We start from the raw sequence: 24,797 nt of genomic DNA, 5'->3' as shown, positions 1-24,797 counted from the left end.
TAAATATTAAATCTGTAAAATGCTATTTTCTTATTGTTGACTGAAAATCACCACGAAGAACAAGTGAGGAAGATGAGATAAAGTAAAACGATATCAACAAAAATTAGAGCTCATTTTCATTGACGGTGGGATCAAATCCCGAAAAAGTGGGGGTTTAGACTACAGTCTTTCTCGGATGATTTTTGTAGACCAATTTTGGAAGGGGACATCCGCCCCAACCTTATGTGTTGGTATTATTTGTTTGCAAAATAAAACGACTTCCGTTTAGAAAGACCAGAAATTTAAGGAGTTGTATTTTAATGATGCTGCTAGGTTGTTTTATTGTTTTCAATTAAACATCATTCTGAAAATGGCATCATTTCAGAATGACATCATTTCATCATTCTGAAAATGGCATAATTCTATTAAACTCAATGTTTTTATTGCCCTCCCTAAATTTGGAAGAATACCTTTTTTGTATATTCATAAAAAAAAACTTCCCCCTCTAGATTTTGAAAATACTATTTCTATTGTCTTCGTTAAAAAAAATAAAAAGAAACCCTTCTCCCTTACACTTTAAAAAATGAAAAGAAACCCTTTCCCCCTTACACTTTCGTAAATGTCTGTTGGTTAAAATCCGCTTTTCTTCTTTCGGGGTTGCAATCTTTTTCAGCGTTACTAAAATCGGTTTTAAAAGCTTTCGTCTGGTGGTCTATCAGGCCAAATATTTTATTTTTAAAAGACACTGTGACTTTGAAATTAAATTTTCTTAACAATTTCAGATATTCTTGGGCTTTTAATTTTCACATTCAATTTAAAGTCTTGTCACCTCAAGAATCTCACTAAATTTCATACTTTCAAGTATGATTTAACTAAAATATCTTACGATAAACCAAAGAATTTCATTGTAGTAAGCCGCTCAAAGCGACTGGCGTTTTCGTCTGGCGTTCTAGCAGATCAAATTTTTATTGTAATAGTTCAACTATCGAGATACGTGGTAAAAGGAGATTTAGCGCATTTTTGAAGAAACTTCAGCTGATAATTATCTTGAGAACCAATCTAGACGCAGGAAAATAAATAATAACAATTTTTGCTTTTTCACAGGGCAGTGGCGGATCCAGGGGGGGGGGGCGTGCCCCCTAACGTAGTCAAAAGTAGTGTAATTTGCTTAATTAACACAATTTTGCGTTAATTAAACTTGCTCCTAACGCAAGTTTATCAGATCAACCTATTTTGCCCCCCCCCTAAAATTCCTGGATCCGCCCTTGTCTCAGGTCCGTGGTAACCTCCCTGTGCCCCTTAATATTTCACTGTATTTTACCACTGAAACTAATTATCACCTTCGTAATATGATTCATCAGTCAATTATTATAAGCTTACTAATTATTTTTTTAAAGCTTATTTATTATTAGACTTCAAAATTATTCTTCTGGGGGATGTCCAGCATGTCTTCCTCAACTTTTCAAAAACTTAGATTAGAAATAGGTTATACTTAATAGACTCAGGCATGAGAATTGGATTGGAAAAGTTTCGGCTTGAAAACTATTCTTCGGAAAACGTTTAGTAAATTTTGCTAAGTCATACTGTATGGAACACGATGCCCCAATTAGCTAGATGGCGTTGCTCATTTAGCTTCTTAAAAAAACTGTTGGAAATTTGTTGGCTTCTCTCTAAGTTAATCTTTTTTGTCTTATAATTATGTATTAATCATAATAACAAGTAAAAACTTGTGGTGGCACAGTTGATTGATACAAGGCTCGGGGCTCGATTTCTGTGTCGTAAGGTTTGATGAGAGGTTTCCTGACCTCTCCCTGTACAAAAGACCCAGCAACTGAATAAGTCTAGTATTCTAATCTTAATTATTATAAGCTTACTTATTATTGGACACTTCAAAATTATCCCTCTGGAGGATGTCCAGCATGTCTTCCTCAACTTTTCAAAAACTTAGATTAGAATTAGGTTTGAGAATTAGATTGGAAAAGTTTCGGCTTGAAAACTATTCTTCGGATAACGTTTAGCAAATTTTGCTAAGTCATACTGTATGGAACATGATGCCCCAATTAGCTAGAAGGTGTTGCTCATTTAGCTTCTTAAAAAACTGTTGGAAATTTGTTGGCTTCTCTCTAAATTATCTTTTTTGTCTTACAATTATATATTAATCATAATAACAAGTAAAAACCTGTGGGGACATAGTGGATTGATGGTGGCATAGTGGATTGGTAGCATATTGGATTTGATGCTCTGCTTGGCAATAAGTACCCGGGGTATTCTAGCATTCCAAGCCTAATTATTATAAGCCTAATAAGATGGGCCATAGATCTAAGTTTGATAAAAAGAAGTCATATTACTTTTGAACTACTGCATCCGGACTAGTTAAAAGAAGTACAATTTCTGGGATCAAAGGCTGCTTTCAGTTTACGCGATTCATTTCTTTCAAAAGGGGTATCAAATTCAAGACTACGACAGGTGAAAAGGGTTATAAACAACAACCCCTAAATTGGCTATTTCACTTGCAGATTACCTTCAAGACCAAATTGCCTTGTTTTGATTTTAAATGTTCAGAAATTGGCAGTTTCTTGTGGTTTCAACCAAAGAAAATTACTGTACGACTTCAAAATAAATTGTTGGTCTTGTTGTTTTTCAGAATCGAAGAATTTTAAATTATTTCTTCGAATCATTATGGTCATAATCATAGGTGCAAATAGCCCAAGTATAGATGGTGTCACAGTGTTTTTAAAAGGGGAAGGGGGGATTAAAAGTGTATTTTTAGGTAGTAATAGGCGAAAATTTTTACTTCTTAGTTCATTTTCATTCATTTTCCTGAGATTTCTGGATTGAGTTTAAACAAGACATAGACATCGGGGGGGAGGGGGGTCTTCAGCTCTACCTTCCAAGTCTCAGAATTAATGGCTTATCCTATATTTAGTATATAATTTGCCTGTTTTGGGAGCATTCACCTTAGGAAAGGGATCACTGGCTATATGGCCATATCCAGGACTTTTTTTCCGGGGAGGGGGGCTACTAAAATATTTTTATTCGGGGAGGGGGTGCAAAAACTTCAAAACGCATTTAAAATTTGTTTATATTCATTTTTGTTACGTTTTTACGAGTCGGACAAACATTTAGGGGGATTCAAACATCCTAACCCCCCCTCCCCTGGATACGGCCTTGATTGGTTGTAAGGAGGCATAAAAATTGTCAAGGGCGGATCCAGGATTTGTTTTTCGGGGGGGGGGTTACTAATTTTTGACTTTTTCGGGGGGGGGGGTACTAATTTTTGACTCAGTTTTGGACTAATTATACTGATTTTTACCTAGGTTTTACTAATTTTCGACTTATTTTCGACTCGGTCAAAAATTTCGGGGGGGGGGTTCAAATCGGGTAACCCCCCCCCCCCCTGGATACGGTCTTTTGTACAAATATACTTCTATTTACGTTTTGAGTAACTACAGCTCCAAGGCTGATAATTTTGTAGCATATACCAGGCATATATCCAGGAATTTTATGTGAATGAGGGAGGAGTAAGATTTTTCCAACCAGTTAATAAGGCGCTATTTATATAAAAACGGGAAATGTGAAATTCTGAAAGTTTCAAGTTGCTACCTAGGCTCCTTCGTGCACTTACCTCAATCTGCCATCCTGTTAAGGTAAACAGAAAGTTTCTTTATCCAAATCAAGAGAGAATGTAATTGAAACTTAAGGGATAAAAGATATAGCTTGAACTCCAAATTTACCAAAATCAAATAGGGTCAGTAATACTAACATATCCTTATGTTCTAGCGTAACTGCATAGACCTATTTACTCTTTTTCTCTTCACTATTTTCGGTAGAAGATTATTAAATTTATTTTATATATGTTTTTTTTTTCATTCAAAAACTTATAATTCGTAATGAACCTACTCCTGATAGGTTTTTTAATTTCCACCCTTCGGTTAATTAGCAATCCAAAATCGTATAGAATCTGTTTGGAATTTTCTCCCAATTTCTTATTTCTCGGGACTCCTGCTTCGGTTTTTTCCATCCCATATTCATTCCCTAAGTCCCAATTGGTCAGCCCTCCGGCGAATAAGATGTAAAATTTCCCTCTGGCTAACAGCTCAAAGTATCTCATTTCCGGGGAAAATAGTCCCGGGAAAAGCAGCTTCAGGCTAATTGGAAAAAGAGACCTAAAGAGATGGAACGTGGAAAACATTTTTTGAATTCTCGTAAAATGAGGAGCTTAAGCGTAAATATTTCGAGATTTTAGACTAAATCTTTTAAGTATAATCGACTGTTTATGACACATATATTTTCCGTTAATTTTCTTTTTGTTATTTTTTACCTTCCAGAACCAAATTATCATAAATTGTTATTAATTATTGGTTATGTCATCATCTTAAAATAGCTAATTGCCCGAAAGTACATAGGGTTCGTTCCAGAAGACAATTCGATTAACGATAATTGATTATTTATTTATATTTGCGGCATTTATTTATTTATAAATGCCAGATAATAAAAGAAATCATTAGTTCTTTTTTTTTGTAAGTTCAGAAAGAACTAAAGGGGCTAATTTTCAGAAAGTAAGAACTAAAGGGGATTTAAAAGAACTAAAGGGACTAATTATTTATAAAGTAAGCGAATGAATCAGCCACTTTCTAAGATACATTCACAGTTGCTTCCTTTCAATCACATAATAGGCTAAAAGAAATCATTAATTCTTTTTTTGTAAGTTCAGAAAGAACTAAAATGTCAATCAGAAAGAAACTAAAATGTAAAGTTAGAAAGAACTAAAGGGGCGAATTTTTGTAAAGTAAGCAAATGCACCAGCCACTTACGCAAAAGATGCAGCGATGGTGTTAAGATGTGTTCTCTGCTCTGAATGTTTTTTATTTCTCCGATTCTTTATTATATTACTCATATTAATCGTCTATTTTCTCAATTTTAGGCCCCCGAAATAAGTTCAATGTGCATGCCCAAAAGAATTGGTTCAGCTCGTTTATTTTTAAAATCAATTGTACTCCTAAGTTTCTAGCCATCCCTGGAGCAATCTTATTCAAAGTAATATTTATAATATAATCTGTTTCAAAACTTGTTGAGAATTATAAGTTCACAATCAAGAGTAAAAAAGACGAAACTAAGAAAAGGGAGCAAAAAGAAAGTAAAAAAACAGCAGTAATTAAACACTATGAGCAATTAGCAACATTGTTTTATCTAACACAAAATAGAAATTCCTACAAATTAGCTTTGAATAAAAAGCATCCTCTATTCTATCCATTGTGAATAAGCAGCATATTTTTTCATCTATAATAAGTAAATATATATTAATTGCAAATAAATTTTTCTACATACTTTTTTACTTTTCTAATACCTCTTATTTTTGTTAAGTTAAACTACAAATTCATATTTAGGAAAAAAATCTATACCTGGATAGGTCAAGTATTTATGTAAACATGAAATGATTTATCAAAGCCGGATGGATTTTGAAGAACCCGTTTCCCAAAATTAATATATGCATCCAAATTAGTTGTAATTATGGAGGCGCTTCTGAAGAAGGAAGTCTGCCTCTTAAATTGTTTCAAAAAGCTAAGTAAAGTTTGGGTTTCTTATAATTATAAATCCTTTTTTCAGTAAAAATGAAGGGTTGTAAAATTTACAATTTAGTCGTTTTATTCAAGCAGATGGAAAATGCCGGACTGCAGTAATAATAATAAAAAGAAACATAAACACACCGACTTATTCTAAAGTGCAGGTAAAAATAAAGATGTAATTATTTAATAATCTCTAATATTGTTTTATAAGCTGTAATTTTACGTTGAAGTTATAAGTTATAATTAGAAATGATTGCTCAAATATACTCAATTAGGATAACTCTACGATACAATTCAATGTATTTTACATCCTAAATATAAACAAACACTTCTCACACTCATAAAATGTCATTATAAGTTTTTGTTCAAAATTGATAGCTAAACCTTAGTATTTAGTTATAGTACTTAACAGCGTTATCGAATCACGGAAATATCGGAGGGGGTGGAGATTTTTTTTTTATGAAGATACAAAAAAATATTTTTTGAAATATAGGGGAAGAAGGGAGAGGGGCATTTTTTTTTATTGAAAATACAATAAAATATATTTTGAAGTTCTAGGGGCGAAATTGTCTGCCCCCCCCCCGGTAAATGGGCACCCATTGTATTCGATAGGCTGCAATTGAATCAAACTTTAGAGTAGAAAAAACTGCGGCCATACATTGAAACTAGATTATAAAGAGCTAAGCAAACAAGTAAGTTGAAAAGACTCAATAAACTCAGTTACTTAAGGCAATATCCGTTTTGGAACCATGAGCGCATCCATGATTTTTGTTCTGGGAGGGGCTACAAAAACTGTTAAAACCGCATCAAAAATCTGTTTATATGAATTTTTGTTGCGTTTTTACGAGTCGGACAAAAATGTTAGAGGGAGGAGGTTCAAACTCTGTCCCCCTAGATACGGCCTTGATTGGGATCTCTTCTTTTGATAGGCAACGGACCAGGGCTTGATATGGGATCTATCTAGTGCAGTTCTGAATAGATGTACAGTGCGTTGAAGGTTGAAATTTTCAATCGACCTCATCTGTGTTTTTACTCTTGGTCGTTGTCGATCTATCGTTCTTTCGAGTATTGTTTTTGAGGGAAAATAAGTTGCCATTCTTTTGACCTTTCGAAGCCACCGCAGTTGATGTCGTTTAGTTTATTGAGGATTTTGTCAAAACACTTTTTAAGATATCAAGTTTTGTCTTCCAGTTGACACTTTAAACTCCGGTGCCAAGCAGCTGAAATCTTAGCTGCTTATAGTTACCAGTTTTAACGGAGATCCAGCTAAGTCCTTCCTATAGATACGGATGACGACCTTCCCTCACAGAGATTTGATCGAGCCTGACATCATAACTGTTGCTGTTGATTGGGCTTTGTTGAATGAATTCTACAAGCCCACCAAATAATTAAGCAGATGACCAGATATATTTAAACCGATTAGCTCCCTAACACAGAGGTTGTGGTAGGGATATTCCATAAAAAAGTACAACTTTGAGCCTAGCTCTTACTTCTGACCAAGTTTGATTAGGGTATGACTTACCTTTTTAGTACACTGTGTATAACAAGAATTTATCGAACCCCCCTTCCTCCGCCCCCAAAAAGATATCGGATTGATCACGAACTCCAAAAAGGCGTACATTTGATATTAACTCTTACTCCTGACTAAGTTTTGATGTTTTCCAACAACCCCTTTTCATAGATACCCTGCTGGATTAAATTTAGGTCCCATCCCCCTTTCTTTTAAAAAACGCCAGATTGATCTTGTACGTCCTCAAAGCACAGCTAGAAAGTTATCTACTGTGGCCCGGTCCCTCATGCGGCCACTTGAATTTTTACATTATTTAAGAGATGAGAAATTTCCGTTCAAAAAAAAAGCTTGTTTTAATAACTATACAAAAATTTCCCAATGGGTTTTCTGGGAAGCACATTTTTGAGGCTACACATACAAAAAAAGTTATAAAATTCTCCTGAACCGGTTGCAATTCCATGGTTGTCAAAGGCTTGATTAATAATCAAAAATTATTATAATCAAAAAGTGGTCCCTACTGTTAAAAGAGTACTTGAGAACAGATGTTTACAATCTAAAGAACAACCATGTCAGTCTTAGAATAGTAACTTCAATAGATTGATCGCGATAGTTTTCATACCCAGTAGGGTGCCATCGATTTGTCCAGTATTGTGGCCTCACGTAGCGACAATAAAGATGAACGCCTTGTGTCTAACTTTTCCATCAATTTATTTCAAAGAAATCGGCCTTTTGTCTTCTTGAGTGGAATTTCTATGATCTGATACGGTATTCAATATGATACATTAGGTTGGTAGCCTGTAAGCTACATTCATGATGAGTTCACGCTAATTTACTGAAATTAGTTGTTAGTGGTGGGACGAAGTCCAGCTAATAGGGTACCTTATAATTTCAGAACTTACAACAAACAGTTTAATCAGTGCTTCCATGATTCCCAATCTTTTCGAAGTTTCCTTGGATAGAAATTAGGTCGTCCAAAATCTCACCGAAAATTAATGCTCATAAATACGAGAACGTTAACACGATATATAAACGCCAATTGTTGTATTGTTAATAAGAAGACAACTACTTTCCACCAGATTGTGTACAACTCTGAACGCCACGGGTGAAGTACAGGTCCTCCACGCTTGGCACAGTTATTCCGCCACGCTTCGCAGTTTTCTTCGCGCTTGGAACACTTCCTCCACGCTTTACATGCGTTACCTGGCATATGTGATTTCTGAAGTGGGTGCCTCCTCATTCGCTTATTTTCGAGGGAATTCGGAGAACTCGACATTTTTTCGGGAAATTATGGGATAGGGGAATTACTTTATGTATGATTGTGTTCAAGATCAACAGCAAGTCCATGGATATGTTTGTGGTTGGAGAGGCAGAGATTTTAAAGAAATGACTTTGCCCGAAAAGTATCATATTGCTTCTGAACACCGTTGTGGAATCGGATATTTTTTTTAAATATTCAGGTCTTTTTGGGGACGGGGGCAGTTCAAGTATTTCTCCCGTTTGAACACCCAATATTAATAGCGTGTTCGGGTTGTCGTTTTTTTTATTTATTTCGAATGACGGATGTACCACAATATCCGGCATGTACATGAGAATTTGTGTTGGGGGAACTAAATATCTGGGCGATATTAATCTGAAAATTGGCCAATTAAGAGTTGAATGAGCCCAAAGCCCATGTTTGATCCTAGCTGTTGTAACAGCCAAAAAGCTGGCGAATTGTATGAGCCAAATAGAATGATTTGGAACACATCGACAAAATTTGCAGATTATCTGAGTGAATTAACTGTTGAAAACATTGACTGTTGAATAAATCTGAATAAGAACATTCTGAATAATTTAACTGCTTGATGCAGATAAGAAACGTGAAATTTAATGCCTTCGCATCTTCAGCGTCCTTAGCAGTGTCAGAGTGGGTTTCTTGTGAAGATCATGGTTTTGTGTTCTGTTTTTTCGTTGTTGTCGTTATTTCTATGTTTTTGCTAATCGTCTAGGAACTTTGGGTTTTCTTTGCTTATGTTACTGTATTACTACGAGCTATGTTTCATTGTGTTTGTTTTATGGCAAGGCACATGTTCGGACATGGATCCTATTCCTTTTGTCCCAGTTTATTTTTATTTTAGTTCTTTTTTCTTTGAACTTACTTTACTAGGTCAAATATCGTCGCTAGTGTTAACTCAGAAAAGAAGAAGCGCTAGCCAACAGAAATGACGAAATTTTGAAAATAAAAAAAGAGTCATTTCATCCAAATCTACAAAAAAAAAAAAAAAAAAAAAAAAAAAAAAAAAAATACGATGTATAATTTTTCTTATAAACATTAACACAAATTTCAGTCAACAATAGCATTTTGCAAGTTGGCTCAATGATTGTGCTTAGTCCATAGATGCAGTAGTGGTTGAAACCTGGCAAAGAGCGAAAATTGACTCATAGTTGCCAATATAAAAGAATAAAATCATTTAAAGATATGAATGTTAAAATTGGGAGACATTTCGAGTTCAAAATCATTCTCAATGAGTCGTTACTAGGAGAAACCGCAAAGTACCATATTTTTCGCCGTAATTTTAAAGAGCTATTCAATCGAAATCTTACGGAGAATATTTTGGTTTGTCAGCTGAAACTAAGCTCAGGGTTGCCACCGCTGGTGATTTATCACCAGATCTGGTGATTTTTCATCCTCCTGGTGGGTTTTCTGGTGATTTTCTTGAATCTGGTGATTTCTGGCGATTTTCTTTTTTAAACTGGTGATTTTTATTTAATTTGTTAATTTTTTACAAAATTGGTTGACATTCCATGCATGATTGGTTTCGCTTTCTTACTGAGGTGAAATAATCAGTGAATTTCATATTTTATGTCTTGTTTTTATTCGTTATTTCTAAAGAGTGGCGTTATTTTGGGCTTCTGTCTATCCTTTTAGCTTGGCAATCGGCTTCCCCATAGTTACAAATTTTAATTTATAAATGCATGCATATGTGTCCCATATGTGAAAAACGGATTGAGGCTCAGAAAAAAATAAAAATTCTCAGGTAAAGAAAGCACAGTCCCACATGAACATAGATTCAGCAGCCTAGGCTAATTCTTTTTCAAGGGACTTAACAGTCTCAAGAAACCAAGGGACTCAGTCTCAAGGGGCTCTCGTCTAAGGAACCAGGGAAATAATACTTATCACCGCTTGTCTGATATTTCAGCTTAGATTTGACCCACGACAATTTTCCAGAAGTAAAATAAATATATAAGAAATTGACACCATTTGAGTCGTCTTTTTCAGAGCTAAAGTTTACCACTAAGGATACCAACTATGGCAGGGGATTAAAAACGCTCATAAGCAAATGAAATTTGATTTGAGGACAAAAGAGGATTATTGGGTTATTCTTTTCAATGGAAACCTAGAAAAACTAAAAGAAACGATTTTGCAAAGTAAAGACAAAGAAAAGTATATTAATAGTTAAATAAAATAAAAAGGCTCTTCATGTCCAGTAACAGGATTTTAGGTAACAATTTCAGTCTTTGCCTGGAATTCCGTATTTAGGCATAAATTCTCTTCCTTCTTGAGCAGTTGACAGCCTTTGAAAAACATAATGTCTTAGCTCAGAGCGCCTAACGCGTCTTTTTGGTGTAAAGCTTATCATTATTGAACACCGATTTCTGGTGGTTTGTTTTTGGTGATTTTTGTGAAATATTGGTGATATTTGGTGATTTTCTTGGTGAAAATCTGGTGATTTCGGGTGATTTTTATTTGGTCGTGGTGGCAACCCTGACTAATCTCAGACAAGTTAAACAAGAGCTTAGGTTATATCTGGCTTCGAAGTCTAGCTCTACTTTGATTGTGCACGGGGTTTTGATTAGAATGATTCGAGGAACTATTCTAGGATTCGAATGAATCGAGGAATGATTCGAGCTAGTAGCCTAATTCGAGGAGTTAGGCTACTAGCTGAACCATTACTTCCTCTATCCCCAATTTTTTTCAGGTTTTCTCCCAAATTTTTTTCGGGATTCCCCCAAAGAAAAATTGAGTTGTCTGAAAATTATCCGAAAATCACCGTTTGTAAAAGCACGAACATTAATACAAAGCACAGATTGTAACTTTTTGTTATTGTTAATTGTTTTTAATATTTCGGGAAACACAATTTTCTTTTGGGGAAATCCAGGGAAACCCTAAAGAATCCCGTATAGTGGAAGTGCCGAGCTTGGCTGTTATAATTAAGGGTGCGACATGTGCCATTTTGGTCGAAAATGAGTTATGTATGTGTCATGGGTAAACTAAGCACGAGGAATCGAATGGTGCAGTCAGAATTGTCCCGTGCCCTTATAAAGATAAAAAGAGACATAAGCCTCTAAGTAGCGTATGTGTCTTTTTCGACTATTCTTGTTACAATTTAGAATAAAATAATAAGATTACATTATGGAGCTGTAACACGGAGGGCTGGTACTTGATTCCTTTTTTGTCAGGAACGACGAAGACGTGCGTCATAAAATGGAATAATTTTGAATTTGCTGTGAACACTCGAATCTAATTTATACCACTGAAAAGAGCATAAAAATTTGGTTTAGAATATGTTCCCTTTATCTCCATTAGACTCATGCTTCAGTGCGACCACAGCCGACAACCTTTTTTCCGTCTCATGGCTCTCCTGGAAATTTGAAAAAATGGCAGATAGTCGCACTTTTAATTATCAGAGCCGTGGTGAACTTCGGTGTCAGTAAAAACTCATTGCGAATGGGTCTTTAATAAACGGGTGCATTAAAGAAACTTACAATTTCGCCATTTTATCTTATAAATTTCATCTTTGAGGTTTAATTATTTTCGTTTCCTTTGCAGAGCCAAGTCCAAGAATGGTGGACGCTTGCTCCGTGAACGGCTTGAGAAAATCGGGATGACGCTCCCAGCTGGCCGCAGAAAGGCTGCCAACGTCACGTTGCTTTCTTCTCTAGTTGAAGGTAAGTGTATCCCATATGGTAACTTCAGAAATATTGAAGAAACGGTATCCCAGCCCGTAAACTCGACTACTTAGCTGAGGTACGTTAATAGTGGGGTGGGGGTAAAGCTAGATTTTTCACCTCCATCCTGCTGTTGAAAAACACATTTTTTGGTGTTTTCATAGAAAAATCGAAAATAAACAACCAAATTCCCCTAGATTTTGAACAATGCGCCCCTAGATTATCGTGAATTGATACCCTTGACCTAACTGATATTACTAAACCACCAGAAGAAAACTTGTTTAGGCTATACACCCTTCAAAAAAAAACCTGATATATACATCGCTATCAACAACGTAAAACAATAAATAAAAAAAGAAAAGAGAGAAAAAAAAGCACGGCACAACCTCCTCCAACTTAGTGCTGCCCCCCCCCCCCCAAAAAAAAAACCATAACTAATTATCAGCCTGGAGCCTGGAGAACCACTAATCCTTGCTTTTTACTTGGCTCTGTCGACGATACAGAATACAGCTGCTTCTTAAGACTACTTAACGTAACATAAAGTCTTACGTTACACCTAGCGTGAAACCTCCTACAGATTAATGAGAAAACCCCATTAACTTCTTTTTTTTCTATTTTGTTTGATTATAATTATTTTAAAAGGATGTATAGATGCCAAGATTGTTTTAACGTATTTGAAGGGCCATAAAAGGTGGGGTTTAGAGATGTCAGATTGTTTATTCTCACATAAAGAAAAGAAAATAGAGTTAATCTCATCCTTGCGAAGGATTGGGGGGGGTAGTAATTTTGTGAAATAGTATCCAAAGACAAAATAAATACACTGACATAAACAAAATCAAAGACATTTCTTTGGGGGGGGGGGGGTCTGAAATGTCAAAAATTGAATTTAGAAAATAATTCAAAAATTTTAGAATCATAATTCTATAAAATTTTAAGAAGGTACTCTGTGAGTAAGCCTTGTTCCCTGGGAAGTTCCTCCCCCCCCTCATTCTCTATCCAAAGAAGGATAAAGGTTAAGTTGGACATAATGAAAAACGATTTTTCATTTACGTGCCCTCTATGATCGCATACAGTGAGACGGGGAACAGAGAAAGAGAGGAGATGGACACAGAGGGGAAGAGAGCAGGAGAGAGACAGAGAGAGTCAAAAGAGAAATATCTGAATAAAGTCCTAATTTGTAGTTGTGCCATGCACTTGGTCATACTGACAAAATGAAAAAGAACTGAGTAAAAAAAAATATTTCCAAAATCGATAAAAAAGATGTCGGCATTTATTTTTAATGTGGAAATTAGCGAACATTTTGATTGATTAGATGAGACAAAAGTGGACTGATGAGGGGCTGAGGCATTTAAAAAAAATATGTTTTCCTATTACAATTTTGACATATTTCAAAATAGGTACATACACATTTGGGAGACTTACGGTCTCCTCTCCTGATCAATTTCCTAACAATTAGATCATATATCGTTAGTCAGAGATCCAAAATTCGTATCTCCAAAATTGTAAATTTTCAGAAGAGCAAACAAAACACCTCACAACTTTTCTATTTCCTCTCTGATAACTGTAAAACAAAAACGGATTGATATATATTGATTTTACATACAAATTCATTTTTGTTTTATGGTTATCGGCCGGAAAATAAAAAAGTTGTGAGATTTTTATTTGCTCTTCTGAAAATTTACAATTATGGAGATACGACCTATTGATACCCGACTGACGATATACTGTGTACCACAATATCTTATGGATTGCCTTAGTCGAGCTTTGCCGCCTCCAGAGTTCCTTTTCTTGTTTTGGTTCACCTTCAAAAGCAGTCATGTGTGGCTATAATGAACATTAAAAAATTGCTTTTTCCTTGTAACATATAATGTGTAGACAAAAATTACCTCAATTATTTTCTTGCATGCAAAGTTCCAGCTGACTTCAAGTTAAAAAATTATCAAGAGCCATTTTGAAAATGTCTTTTCCAAGAAAACAACTGGTAATTAGTACTTGTAAAATTTTGCTGCTTAAAAGCAATTAATAACTGAAAAACAGGGTAATTCCTTCTAAAGACCGTCTCAAGTCTCCCAAGTCTCTTCCTATAATTTAATGTTTCAAGACATGGCACATCTTTTCCTTTGAGTCATAATTTTTGGGGAGATCTTTTCTCAGGAGTGATATTTAGAAGTGACCACAAAGAAATATATACTACTTTTTGAACTCTATATTTTAAGTAGATATAACTTAAAAAATGGATTTTGGGTTCTTACCTTTTTTCCATGAGGGGCAAGGTTAGTCATATAAACTTGAATCAGGTCTTATTGTACGAAAATTACTTATTATTGTATCCTGCGGAGCCATTTCAAGTCTTAATGTGTGGAGCTGAGCCCTCTGAGTGATGCTTCGGCGTTATTTCTGGCTTTTGATTCCCTCCTTCCCTTTAGGCCTATATCTATGATGGTGGCTAAAAAAGAGAAAATGTCTAAACTTATTTTTCAATTCTCGTTAACTCAAAGATAAGGTAGAACAAAAAAAATAAAGGCTGAAGGTGCCGTCAGACAGCAAAGTCTTAGTTAAACAGAAAAATAGAGGAGTCTAAAGGCACCACCCCATCGTATGTGCCTGATACATATGTATATATATATATATATATATATATATATATATATATATATATATATATATATATATATATATATATATATATATATATATATATATATATATATATATATATATATATATATATATATATATATATATATATATATATGTATATATAGAACCTGTCATTTTTCAGGTTCTTGTTTTAAATTGGAGTATTCATACTATATCGTACATGTCGATGAAAGCTGAACGTTTTCGAGGGAGTTGAAGATTTCTAGTAAATCTGCTTATCGATAAATTTCTCTATTAAATCCCGATTTTTTGTGGCTTTCAAAAAAAATTTCTGAAAACTTTCCTTGGGGAATTCTGGATTTAATCTTTGGGGGAATCGTCCTTTGTTCTTCCCATTTTTCAACTATGAACACTTTAAAGGGATGATGTCAGAAGCTGAACGTCAACAAAGTGAATACTTATTGCTCCAGTAAATTAAACAAAAAATTTTCATTTAGAAGTGTCAAACTTTTGGCCCAAATATTTATCCTATTCCGAAGTTCTTATTTATCTATTTTTGTGATAATATATTTTCGGATGCACGACAAGGTTATTTTAAGACGTCATTGGATATAATAAGCCTTTTAAAAATAGGTGATTATTTTGCCAAGTGTACTTGTTAATATTAACTTTTGCCCGAGTCTTGTCCTCGGGCTACGTTTCATTCATAGAAAGATTTTGCCCTGAAAAGCAACATTTCCTTCGGCTACCCTTGTAGCAATCACGTGTATAGGCCTTTAAGGGATAGTTTTTTCACAGGTCCCGATTTGGATATGAACATTGTTTTGATGCCGTGGGGTCGGTTTCTTCAGCGAGTTGGTTAAGTTGATTTGCTAAAATGTGGGTTTTATCGCGGCTGTTTAATGGGTCACATTTGTTGCATTTGTTGCATAAACCATTGATGCATAATTACCAAGTCTGATAGTGAGTTACATGCACAGGAATTTCTTTTGGGAAGAATGAGGGATGCGATAATTTGAAAACGTACGCAAAATTTTGGATGACGGTGGAAAAAAGAAGAAAATATGAAATGTATTGTGAATATCTTGAATTTTTCTGGTGTCCCCAATTTTCTTTATGTTTAAAATTCTGACGAAAATGTCCCATGTTAAGGGGTAGCGCACTGTCTGACGCCAGGTTATATAAATCTGCGCCTTCACCCTTGCCTCCGACCCTGTCAAGTGTTGGGACTTTCATAAAAACAATGACTCACTAAATCATCCAAAGACACTAAAATGACTGAAAACGCCAACATAAAAAGTTGTTCTCTTAGCTAAACGAATATCTTCTTGTGGACTGCCAAAGTAACGTTCACCTGCGCGTGTTGTTAGACTTGCATGTCTAGACATCAGTATCGAGGCAGTTCCCGTTTGCATTTAAAAAATGGTGCCTGGATGCAACTAGTCCCTCTATTTGTCATTTACGCCTAAAAGTGGCGTTCACATTCATGTCTCGCTGGACTTTCATGCCTAAGCAAGGGCATCAGGTATGTAATTTCGTCAAAATCCGGGAGACGGGGGGGGGGGGGGCAAAGTTGGAGGTGATTTTCCCAGTCAAGTGAAAATGACCAAATGAAAAGTTATATATTAGGCCTACCTCAAGAAAACTGATCTGTTTCTGTAGATGCTGGAATTTTGTGCGCCTATCTTTTGACGAGATTTTGAACACGCTAGATTCAGTTGGGGGTAACCTGGGGTCTGGGGGGGTAGTTGTGCCCCTCGTCCTTTAGCAAATTACAACCCTGAAGGACATGAAATGAGATGCATGTTAAGATATGGAAATCCTGGTGAACCCGAGGGGTCGACCCCTTTCTGCCACCTGGCAAGGGCGGATCCAGGATTTTTTTTCGGGGGGGGGGGGTAACTAATTTTTGAATTTTTCGGGGGGGGGGTTACTAATTTTTGATTCAGTTTTCGACTAATTATACTGATTTTACCTAGGTTTTACTAATTTTCGACTTATTTTCGACTCGGTCAAAAATTTCGGGGGGGGGGGGGTCAAACCGGGTAACACACCCCCCCCCTGGGATACGGTCTTGCCCCCGGGTGTACATCTCGGACCACTACGTGAGCCGAACGTTTCCGCCTGGCTTTGCACAATTCCGCCATGCATGGAACAGTCTTTACGATGCTTAGAACACTTTCGTCCCGCTTGGTGCGTGCCACTTATTGTAATGATATTGAGTGAGATTAGGACCTGATTTGGTGTACCGGGACTTACATCTTTCTTACAGGGAGTGACAATACCTTAGCTTTTGAATTTAAATAGACCATTTTCCGAGTCAGACAAAGTGTCGAAGAGGTAGGATTAAAACCCGCTTCCCTTCTTGGAATACATACATTGTTAGGGCCTTGATATTTGTTATTTATTGGAAAAGCCGTCTGAGAGTAGACAATGTTTAAATTTATCGAAATGGTCCGCAGGTAACGTAATGTAGCACATACAAGAGCTTAATCAAGGAACGCAGAAATTGGACTCTTTTTTCTCCACCTCTCTGTTGAGATTCTACCGAGCGAAGTAAAAATTCCACAAATTGTATCACAAGTTTGAATAAATTATAAAATTAACCCTGTTGCACGAAACCCTACAAAAAGAGAATTGCTTTAGAATAGTTCGAAATTCCTAAGTTTCGTGTCTTTGCATATAGGCGTGTGCATATCATTGTGACTGACTCAATGACAGACTTACCCCGCCTCCTTTCATGATTTCAGAATAAGGGGGTAAGAGCTGCTATTCCATGCTAGATTTAAAATAATTGGGTGAAAATACAAACGTAGGACCAGGGCTAATACATAAAAATCTAAAAGTTATACGAAAAACTTGGGAAGTAACCAAAAGCAAGTAGTTAATACAAGGACCTGCGCTGGAACTTATTCCAGGGGGTTAAATAAAAACTAAAAATTACAATATTAATAGGATAATAATATATAACATACGAAACATCGTTAGAGTTGAGAATTCGAAATTTTGGTACTTGTGCATTATATGGGCCTTTCTAAAAAATCAGGTTTGGTTAATGCTAATGAAATAAAATAAACTAGGATGAATATATTATAGTTTATAAACAAATTTGGGCTATATGTTGCACGTTAGGGGGGTGAGGGGTAAGGCATAGCATATGTTAAACACGTAACCTAACCTAGGTACCTTCCCCTCCCCTTAACCCCCCAAAAAACAACACTTTGAATATCGTAACGCAATGAAAACTACGCTATGTACTGCATTACTCTATAGCGGTCTCTTGAATTAACCCGTCAAAAACGGGTTTTTCGTGACTGGTGTCCTTGTACAGACCCATACAGTGCCCAAGCACCGAATTGTTTTGTAGTAGGGAGGGGGCGAAGAGGGAAATCAAGCCCTTCCCCTACGAACGTGCCCCTTTTTAGGTATTTAAACATTTACTGGGCAAATTGTTGGGAAAAAGGAATGTTTCAGCCCCTCCATCGTTTGGGTGTCGTTACTAGCCAATTTACGCAAGGGTCTGTTCTCCCGCGAGATCTCAAGGGTTTTGCGGTGTTAGCTTCAATTTTGAATATTTTCTTGTTAGTTGGCTTGTTTTTGCTCTTCTTCCCAGATTTTTAACCCCCTCTCAATTATGTTAGTTCATTTTTAAGTTCCTGGTTGTGATCATAAGAGTTGCTAGGGATAGGCTCGTACACCGCATTTTCTTTTGGGGGGAGGGGGAAATATCAAAAAAATAAATTTATTTGATAATTTAAATGAGAAATGCCCCAAAATTTAGGGGAAATTTAGGGATACAGGTGGGAACTGGTGCCTGCCTGCTAAGGGGAATGGAGCGCACTACTGGGGCCTATTAAAACAATTTCTTAGACCACACTGCTTGTCCATTTACGAAGAATTAAGCAAAAAAACGGGTTTTAATTTTAATAAAGCAGTGAAACAATAAATAACAACAAATAAACACTTAATTAAAAAATACTCCGATTATTTAGATATATTTCATAAAAGATGTATCCACTTTTACTTTGAAAGTGGCGCAAAATCGTCATTGCCCCTGGGTACTGAAAAGTCTACCTACGCCTCTCTTTGTTATCACAATAATTATCTTTCGGTGTTTAAAGCACCAAATATTATACAATTTACCCAATTATAAGCTGTATCTTTGTAAAATATATATGTAAGCGAAACAAAATAATGTAAAAAGTGGATTTTTTTTAACAGGATAAAAAAAAATTGCTGTAATTTTTTTTTATCAATCCGTCTCTAATAATGGTCAAGAGCAAGATACACACACACACACACATAAAAACTAGGCCAGAAATATATAAAATTTAAGGGCAGAAACTTATCCACCTGCTTTTTTCTATTTCATTGATGTAGTGAGTGGAATTGACCTTCCCGATCGAAGTGAGCATACCATTTGCAAAGGCCAAAGGACCAAACACCTGCTCAATCTAAGCGAGGACAGAAGGTCCGAGCACCGCCTCAGTGAGGCGATGTCACTTTTGCAAGGGCTGAAGGCTCGGGCTTATCATTCGTAAGGGCTGAAGACCCGAGCTGCTGATCAGAGTGAACAGAGGGTTATGATGAAACCCCCCTTAGGCCGCCATTTTCCTACGCAAAGAGTTGGCGATGTCGGTCCTATATGTCGGAGTAAGGTGACAAAACTTAGAAAGTAGAAATTTTCGAAAACCACACTGCCTTTCCATGACGTACAAATAAACAGTTCAATAGGGATAAATCTTTTATTTAACAGTGAAATAACAGAAAAATCTCTTGATATTTTGGGAGGGGTATGCCTCCAGCATTTTTATTGTGGAAGGGGGCAAAAGGGTCCACATCTGGAGAATCAAGGAGCATGTGGTATATAATATTTTTCTCCAAATTATTAGGGGGGGCAACTGCCCTTCCCCCAAACGACACCACTGTTTTTCGGTCATATATACAGCGGCTGTCATCAGCACTTTATCTGCTGGTGACGACCACTGTATGTATATGTGACAGTTTTTAAAAATTCAGGTATTTGATCAAATGCCTTATTTTCTCGTCTAACTGCCACGTTTATCTATCACCTATACTCTGCCACCTCTATTGCCACCTATCATAGGTGTATCTTGAACCGAAAAGAATTTCTATCTCATTGGTAAGGTGTAATTTAATCGAAAAAAGATAATGGATACCACGTCACATCCAAGGCCCAGTGGATAGCTAACACTATCTATCTTTGAATCATATGATAGTGATCAACTATCATTATGAGTTGTCAAAATTGTGTTCAGAGCGAAGTTAGCTACTTATCTTTTTCGGGCTTCCCACAATATGTCTTTGCTGAAAGACTGTATTCATTTTGCGGAGTGTATTCATTTACGGTTATCAAAAAATCATATCTGCATTTTAAGAACTGTCATATTCAGAATTAGTTTTTACGAATATATGAAGAACAATAGGCTTGTAAAAAAAAAAAATTAAATTTAGAAGCACCCAAATGAAAAAATATTCTCAGGAAATACACAGAAACAGAAAATAAAGTTGAAATTTTGACCTATAACACACTTACTGAAAGTAGAAGTTTTTTCTCATTGGGTAGATGTGCTGACCTAGTGGCCCCAATTCACGAAAATTGAGGGAGGATTTTAGTATCTATAGGGGTGGGGGGAAAATAAGTCGTTTTACAATTTTTCCAGTGAAAAAACGAAGAACATAAAGAAAGAAAAACGAGCAAAAATGGGGCTTTTAAAGGCCAAATTAAAATACTAAAGAAACACAACAAAGCGAATATTTCGAGGAGACAAACGCCTCTCTTCTTCAGCACGAAACGAAAAATATAATCAATGCGAGTGCCTAAGAACAAACCAACAAATAAGACGCGGAAAGTCAATGTGAATGTGAAAAAAAACAAAGAAAAAAAAATTAAAGGATGAACAAAAATCAATAAAAGCCAAAAAATTGTAAGAATTGAAACCAAATACCTAACAACAATAAAAGTGAGTCATTCACCAATATCCGTGATTTGCAAAGAAATTGAAAATTGAACCGCCAAATTAAAGACATTTTTCAATGAAAATAACCCTTCCCCCTAAAAAAACGAGGTATATTTCAAAGTCTAGGGAGGAGGGTGAAAAATAAAAGAGAAGCAGATGATTCTGTACCTCCTCAGTTAACGCCACTGCCTGGGGATCTTCCCCCTAAGGTTCGAATGAAATATATGTCAAAATAAGGGGAAAATCAGATACAAATTCGGTTTTATTCACTTTCGACCTCCAAGGACAATTCTTGTCTTCGCCCCAAAAAATACAATACCCATATTGCTGGTATTTCCATCATCATATACAGAGGAGATTTTTTACGCCTTCAAAAATATACATAATTCCCCCTTTGACAAGTGTCCAAGCGTATCTGAAACTCTTCCAAACAAAGCAATGATTTTCAACTGATTTTGGGTGAAATATATTGTCATTCATAAAGCTAATAAACTTCACATCTGTCACTTATGGTCTTTAAAACAACTTTACACAATGCCCTAGTTGTTGTGAAGTCAACCCCTCTTCAGATTGAATAAAGGGGCAATTATGGACACCCACAAAGCTTTTCCCATTCCCTTGAAATAAAAAAAGTTTGTATCATAATTGATTGTATAGAATGGACATTTGTTTAAAAGAGGGAGTGGCTGCGTATTTTCCGGGTCAGTGAATCTTTCTGCTTATCCAACTGTCCCTCTTTGTAGCCCCCAAAGAGAAAAAGAAGAACAAGTAAATCAGACTCGTAGCCTATAATGGCAAAAGTTATGCAGTAAGAATCCAATCCAAACGAATATGAAACTGCCATAATTATGTTTAGGGGCATCAACATCAACTACAAAAAAAACATACACACACACACACACACATATATATATATATATATATATATATATATATATATATATATATATATATATATATATATATATATATATATATATATATATATATATATATATATATATATATATATATATATTGCAAACCACAAAACAGCCTGAAGAAATAACTATATTGTAACAAACAAAATATTTGGACTTTAGAAAACAACATCTTATACAGGACTGAATTGATTAAATAATCTAACAAATTCTAACATAAGTATGCTTTTTTATTCGTAACCCAAAATAGTTTTAATCCGCAATTTAATTTGAAATAAGCTAATGACAATTAAATTACAGTTTTCTTCTAAAATTTTAATTTTAGAAGAAAAATTCCAATTCAAAAATTCCAAGATTCCAATTCTAAAATTCAAAGATTAATAGACATGGCGCCAATTCACGAAAATATAGGAGGAAACAAAGATTTTTCTTTATTTTTAAATGAAGATACAAAAAATCAAAATGTAGGCGGAAGGATTTTGTTCTTTTTCAAGCAGTTCATGGTAACGAACTGTAAGTAAGGAGCGACCCGGCTCAATGGTAACCGAAACTCTAAAAAACGGAATTTTGGTACTAAAAGATACATGAAAAAAATTAGATTTTAATGTTGATTTCAAATATATAAGTTTTATCAAGTTTAGTCTTAATAATCAAAAGATACGTACCTGAGAAAATTTGTCTGATTTTAGAAAAAAGGGGGAAAGACCCCCTAAAAGTTATAAAACCTTAATGAAAATCACACCATCATATTCAGCGTATAAGAGAACCCTACTGTAGAGGTTTCAAGCACCTAGGGCTCATTGGAACGGAAATTAAAAGTTCTAGTGCCCTTTTTAAGTGACCAAAAAAAAAAATGGAGGGAAACTAGGCCCCCTCCCACGCTCATTTTTTCTCAAAGTCACCCAATTAAAATTTTGAGATAGCCATTTTGTTCAGCATAGTCGAAAATCTAATAAATATGGCTTTTAGGATTTATGGCTTTAGGATGACTTAATTCCCCACAGTTTTCAGGGGAAGGGCTGCAAGTTATGAACTTTGTCCATTGCTTACATATTGTATTGGTTATTGGGAAGTATACAGACATTTTCAGGAAGAATTTTTTCCTGGAGGGGGGGGGCTGGAGGAGGGGGCTACTCGGGATAATCTTTCCGTGGAGGATGTTTTTTTGGGGTAAGGAACATTTCTATGAAGGGGGTGCCGGATTTTTCCGGAATTCCACAGTTCCCAGGTAAAATTTGGCTGATATTCGAAAAAAGGGGAAAGGCCCCCTAAAAGTTATAGAACCTTAATGAAAATCACACCATCACATTCAGCGTATCAGAGAACCCTACTGTAGAGTTTTCAAGCTCCTATCTACAAAAATGTGGAATTTTCCATTTTTTGCCAGACGAAAGATCACGGATGCGTGTTTATTTTTTCTTTCTTTTTTCTTCTCCCCAGGGGTAATCGTATTGACCCAGTGGTCCTAAAATATCGTAGGAGGGCTCATTGGAACGGAAATTAAAAGTTCTAGCGCCCTTTTTAAGTGAAAAAATGGAGGGCAACTAGGACCCCCCCCCCACGCTCATTTTTTCTCAAAGCCACCCAATTAAAATTTTGAGATAGCCATTTTGTTCAGCATAGTCGAAAATCTAATAAATAAGTCTTTTAGGATGACTTAATCCCCCACAGTTCCCAGGGGAAGGGCTGCAAGAAAGATCACGGATGCGTGTTTATTTGTTTTTCTTCCCAGGGGTGATCGTATCGACCCAGTGGTCCTAGAATATCGTGGGAGGGCTCATTCGAACGGAAATCCAAAGTTCTAGTGCCCTTTTTAAGTGACCAAAAAAATTGAGGGCAACTAGGTCCCCTCCCACGCTCATTTTTTCCCAAAGTCACCCGATCAAAATTTTGAGATAGCCATTTTGTTCAGCATGGTCGAAAATATGATAAATATGTCTTTTAGGATGACTTAATCCGCTGAAGTCCCCGGGGGGGGAGGGCTGAAAGTTATGAGCTTTACCCAATGTTAACATATAGTATTGGTTATTGGGAAGTATACAGACGTTTTCAGGGGGGATTTTTTCTGGTAGGTGGAGGGGGGGATCAGGGGTTATATGGGAGGATCTTTTCATGAAGGAAGGTGTCAGGGGGGAAGGGACATCGCTATGAAGGGTGCGCCGTATTTCCCAGCATTATTAAAAAAAAACGATCAGACATTAAAAAAAAATCAACTGAAAGTAAGGAGCAACATCAAAACTTAAAACGAACAGAAAATATTACTTATATGATTGGGTTCGCCCCCTAGTCAATACCTCGCTCTTTAAGCCAAACATTTTTTAGTATTTTCATAAGAGCTATTTATTCTGATTAATGACCTTTGTGATTAGGGGTCATTTTTAAAGAATTGGAACAAAATTCGAACCTTAGCTTAAAGAGCAAGGTATTGACTAGGGGATGAACCCCCTAATATACGTATTAAAAATCTACGAATATAGAAGTTCGTTACGTAATTTTTTTCGTAAGTTACGTATATTTATTACTAATAAAAACGTTCGTAAATAAAATTAAACAAGTTTCGAGAAAGCCATTTAACCAAATAAAAGTAAAATTAATATGCAAATTTTGTTTTAATTATTCATGTACGGTGAGCCAATATCAAAACCTGCATTAATTCAAAAACTTTCAAAAATTAAATATAAAAAAACAAGTTTTTTTTAACTGAAAGTAAGGAACGACGTTAAAACTTAAAACGAACAGAAATTATTCCATATATGAAAGGGGCTGCTTCCTCCTCAACGCCTCGCTCTTTACGCTTAAGTTTGACTTTCTCACAAATATATTTTTTTAAACAATAAAAAACTTTAGCGTAAAGATCGAGGCGTTGAGGAGGGGACAGCCCCTTTCATATACGGAATAATTTCTTTTCGTTTTAAGTTTTAACGTCGTTCCTTACTTTCAGTTAAAAAGAACTTGTTTTTTTTATTTAATTAAAATTAAAACACAAAGGGGGTATTTTTCAAAATCCAGGTAGGAAAATTTTCCATCCCCTGCTCGTGCTATTGGCGCCACTGTTAATAGAATAGATAGCGGATTTTTTTCTTTCTTAAAAAAAACAGAATATTGTTCGTAGAAGAAGTATTGTTCCCTTTTGGGGGTTGGATGGTTTCTGCATAGCTACGTCCAAATTACCTTTGATTAGTGGCGGTAATTCAATATGTTGGTATAAAACGATTTGATAAATTGCCCTGATACTCGTCAGATATAAAGATTTAAGATATATTTATTCAACAAGTTGCCTTATCAGGATTGCATCTGAAGTATAGGCCAT

The 24,797-nt window shown here is 35.7% G+C and overlaps 1 protein-coding gene across 5 annotated transcripts in view; it reads left to right on the top strand.

The window, feature by feature from the left end:
- TfAP-2 (transcription factor AP-2) overlaps nucleotides 1-24,797 on the top strand; it is a 193,631-nt gene that overhangs the window by 149,440 nt on the left and 19,394 nt on the right. For all 5 annotated transcript variants that reach the window (XM_089097490.1, XM_089097488.1, XM_089097486.1 and 2 more), the window contains one exon: nucleotides 11,867-11,985. In XM_089097490.1, the coding sequence (XP_088953616.1) occupies nucleotides 11,867-11,985 (119 nt within the window). The remainder of the gene's footprint in view (nucleotides 1-11,866; nucleotides 11,986-24,797) is intronic.

The sequence above is a fragment of the Artemia sp. Qi Xiang Cuo genome, chromosome 12 (assembly GCF_049724085.1).
Source record: "Artemia sp. Qi Xiang Cuo chromosome 12, ASM4972408v1, whole genome shotgun sequence".
NCBI classification, from domain to species: domain Eukaryota; kingdom Metazoa; phylum Arthropoda; class Branchiopoda; order Anostraca; family Artemiidae; genus Artemia; species Artemia sp. Qi Xiang Cuo.
This window is presented reverse-complemented; position numbering and strand designations above follow the sequence as displayed.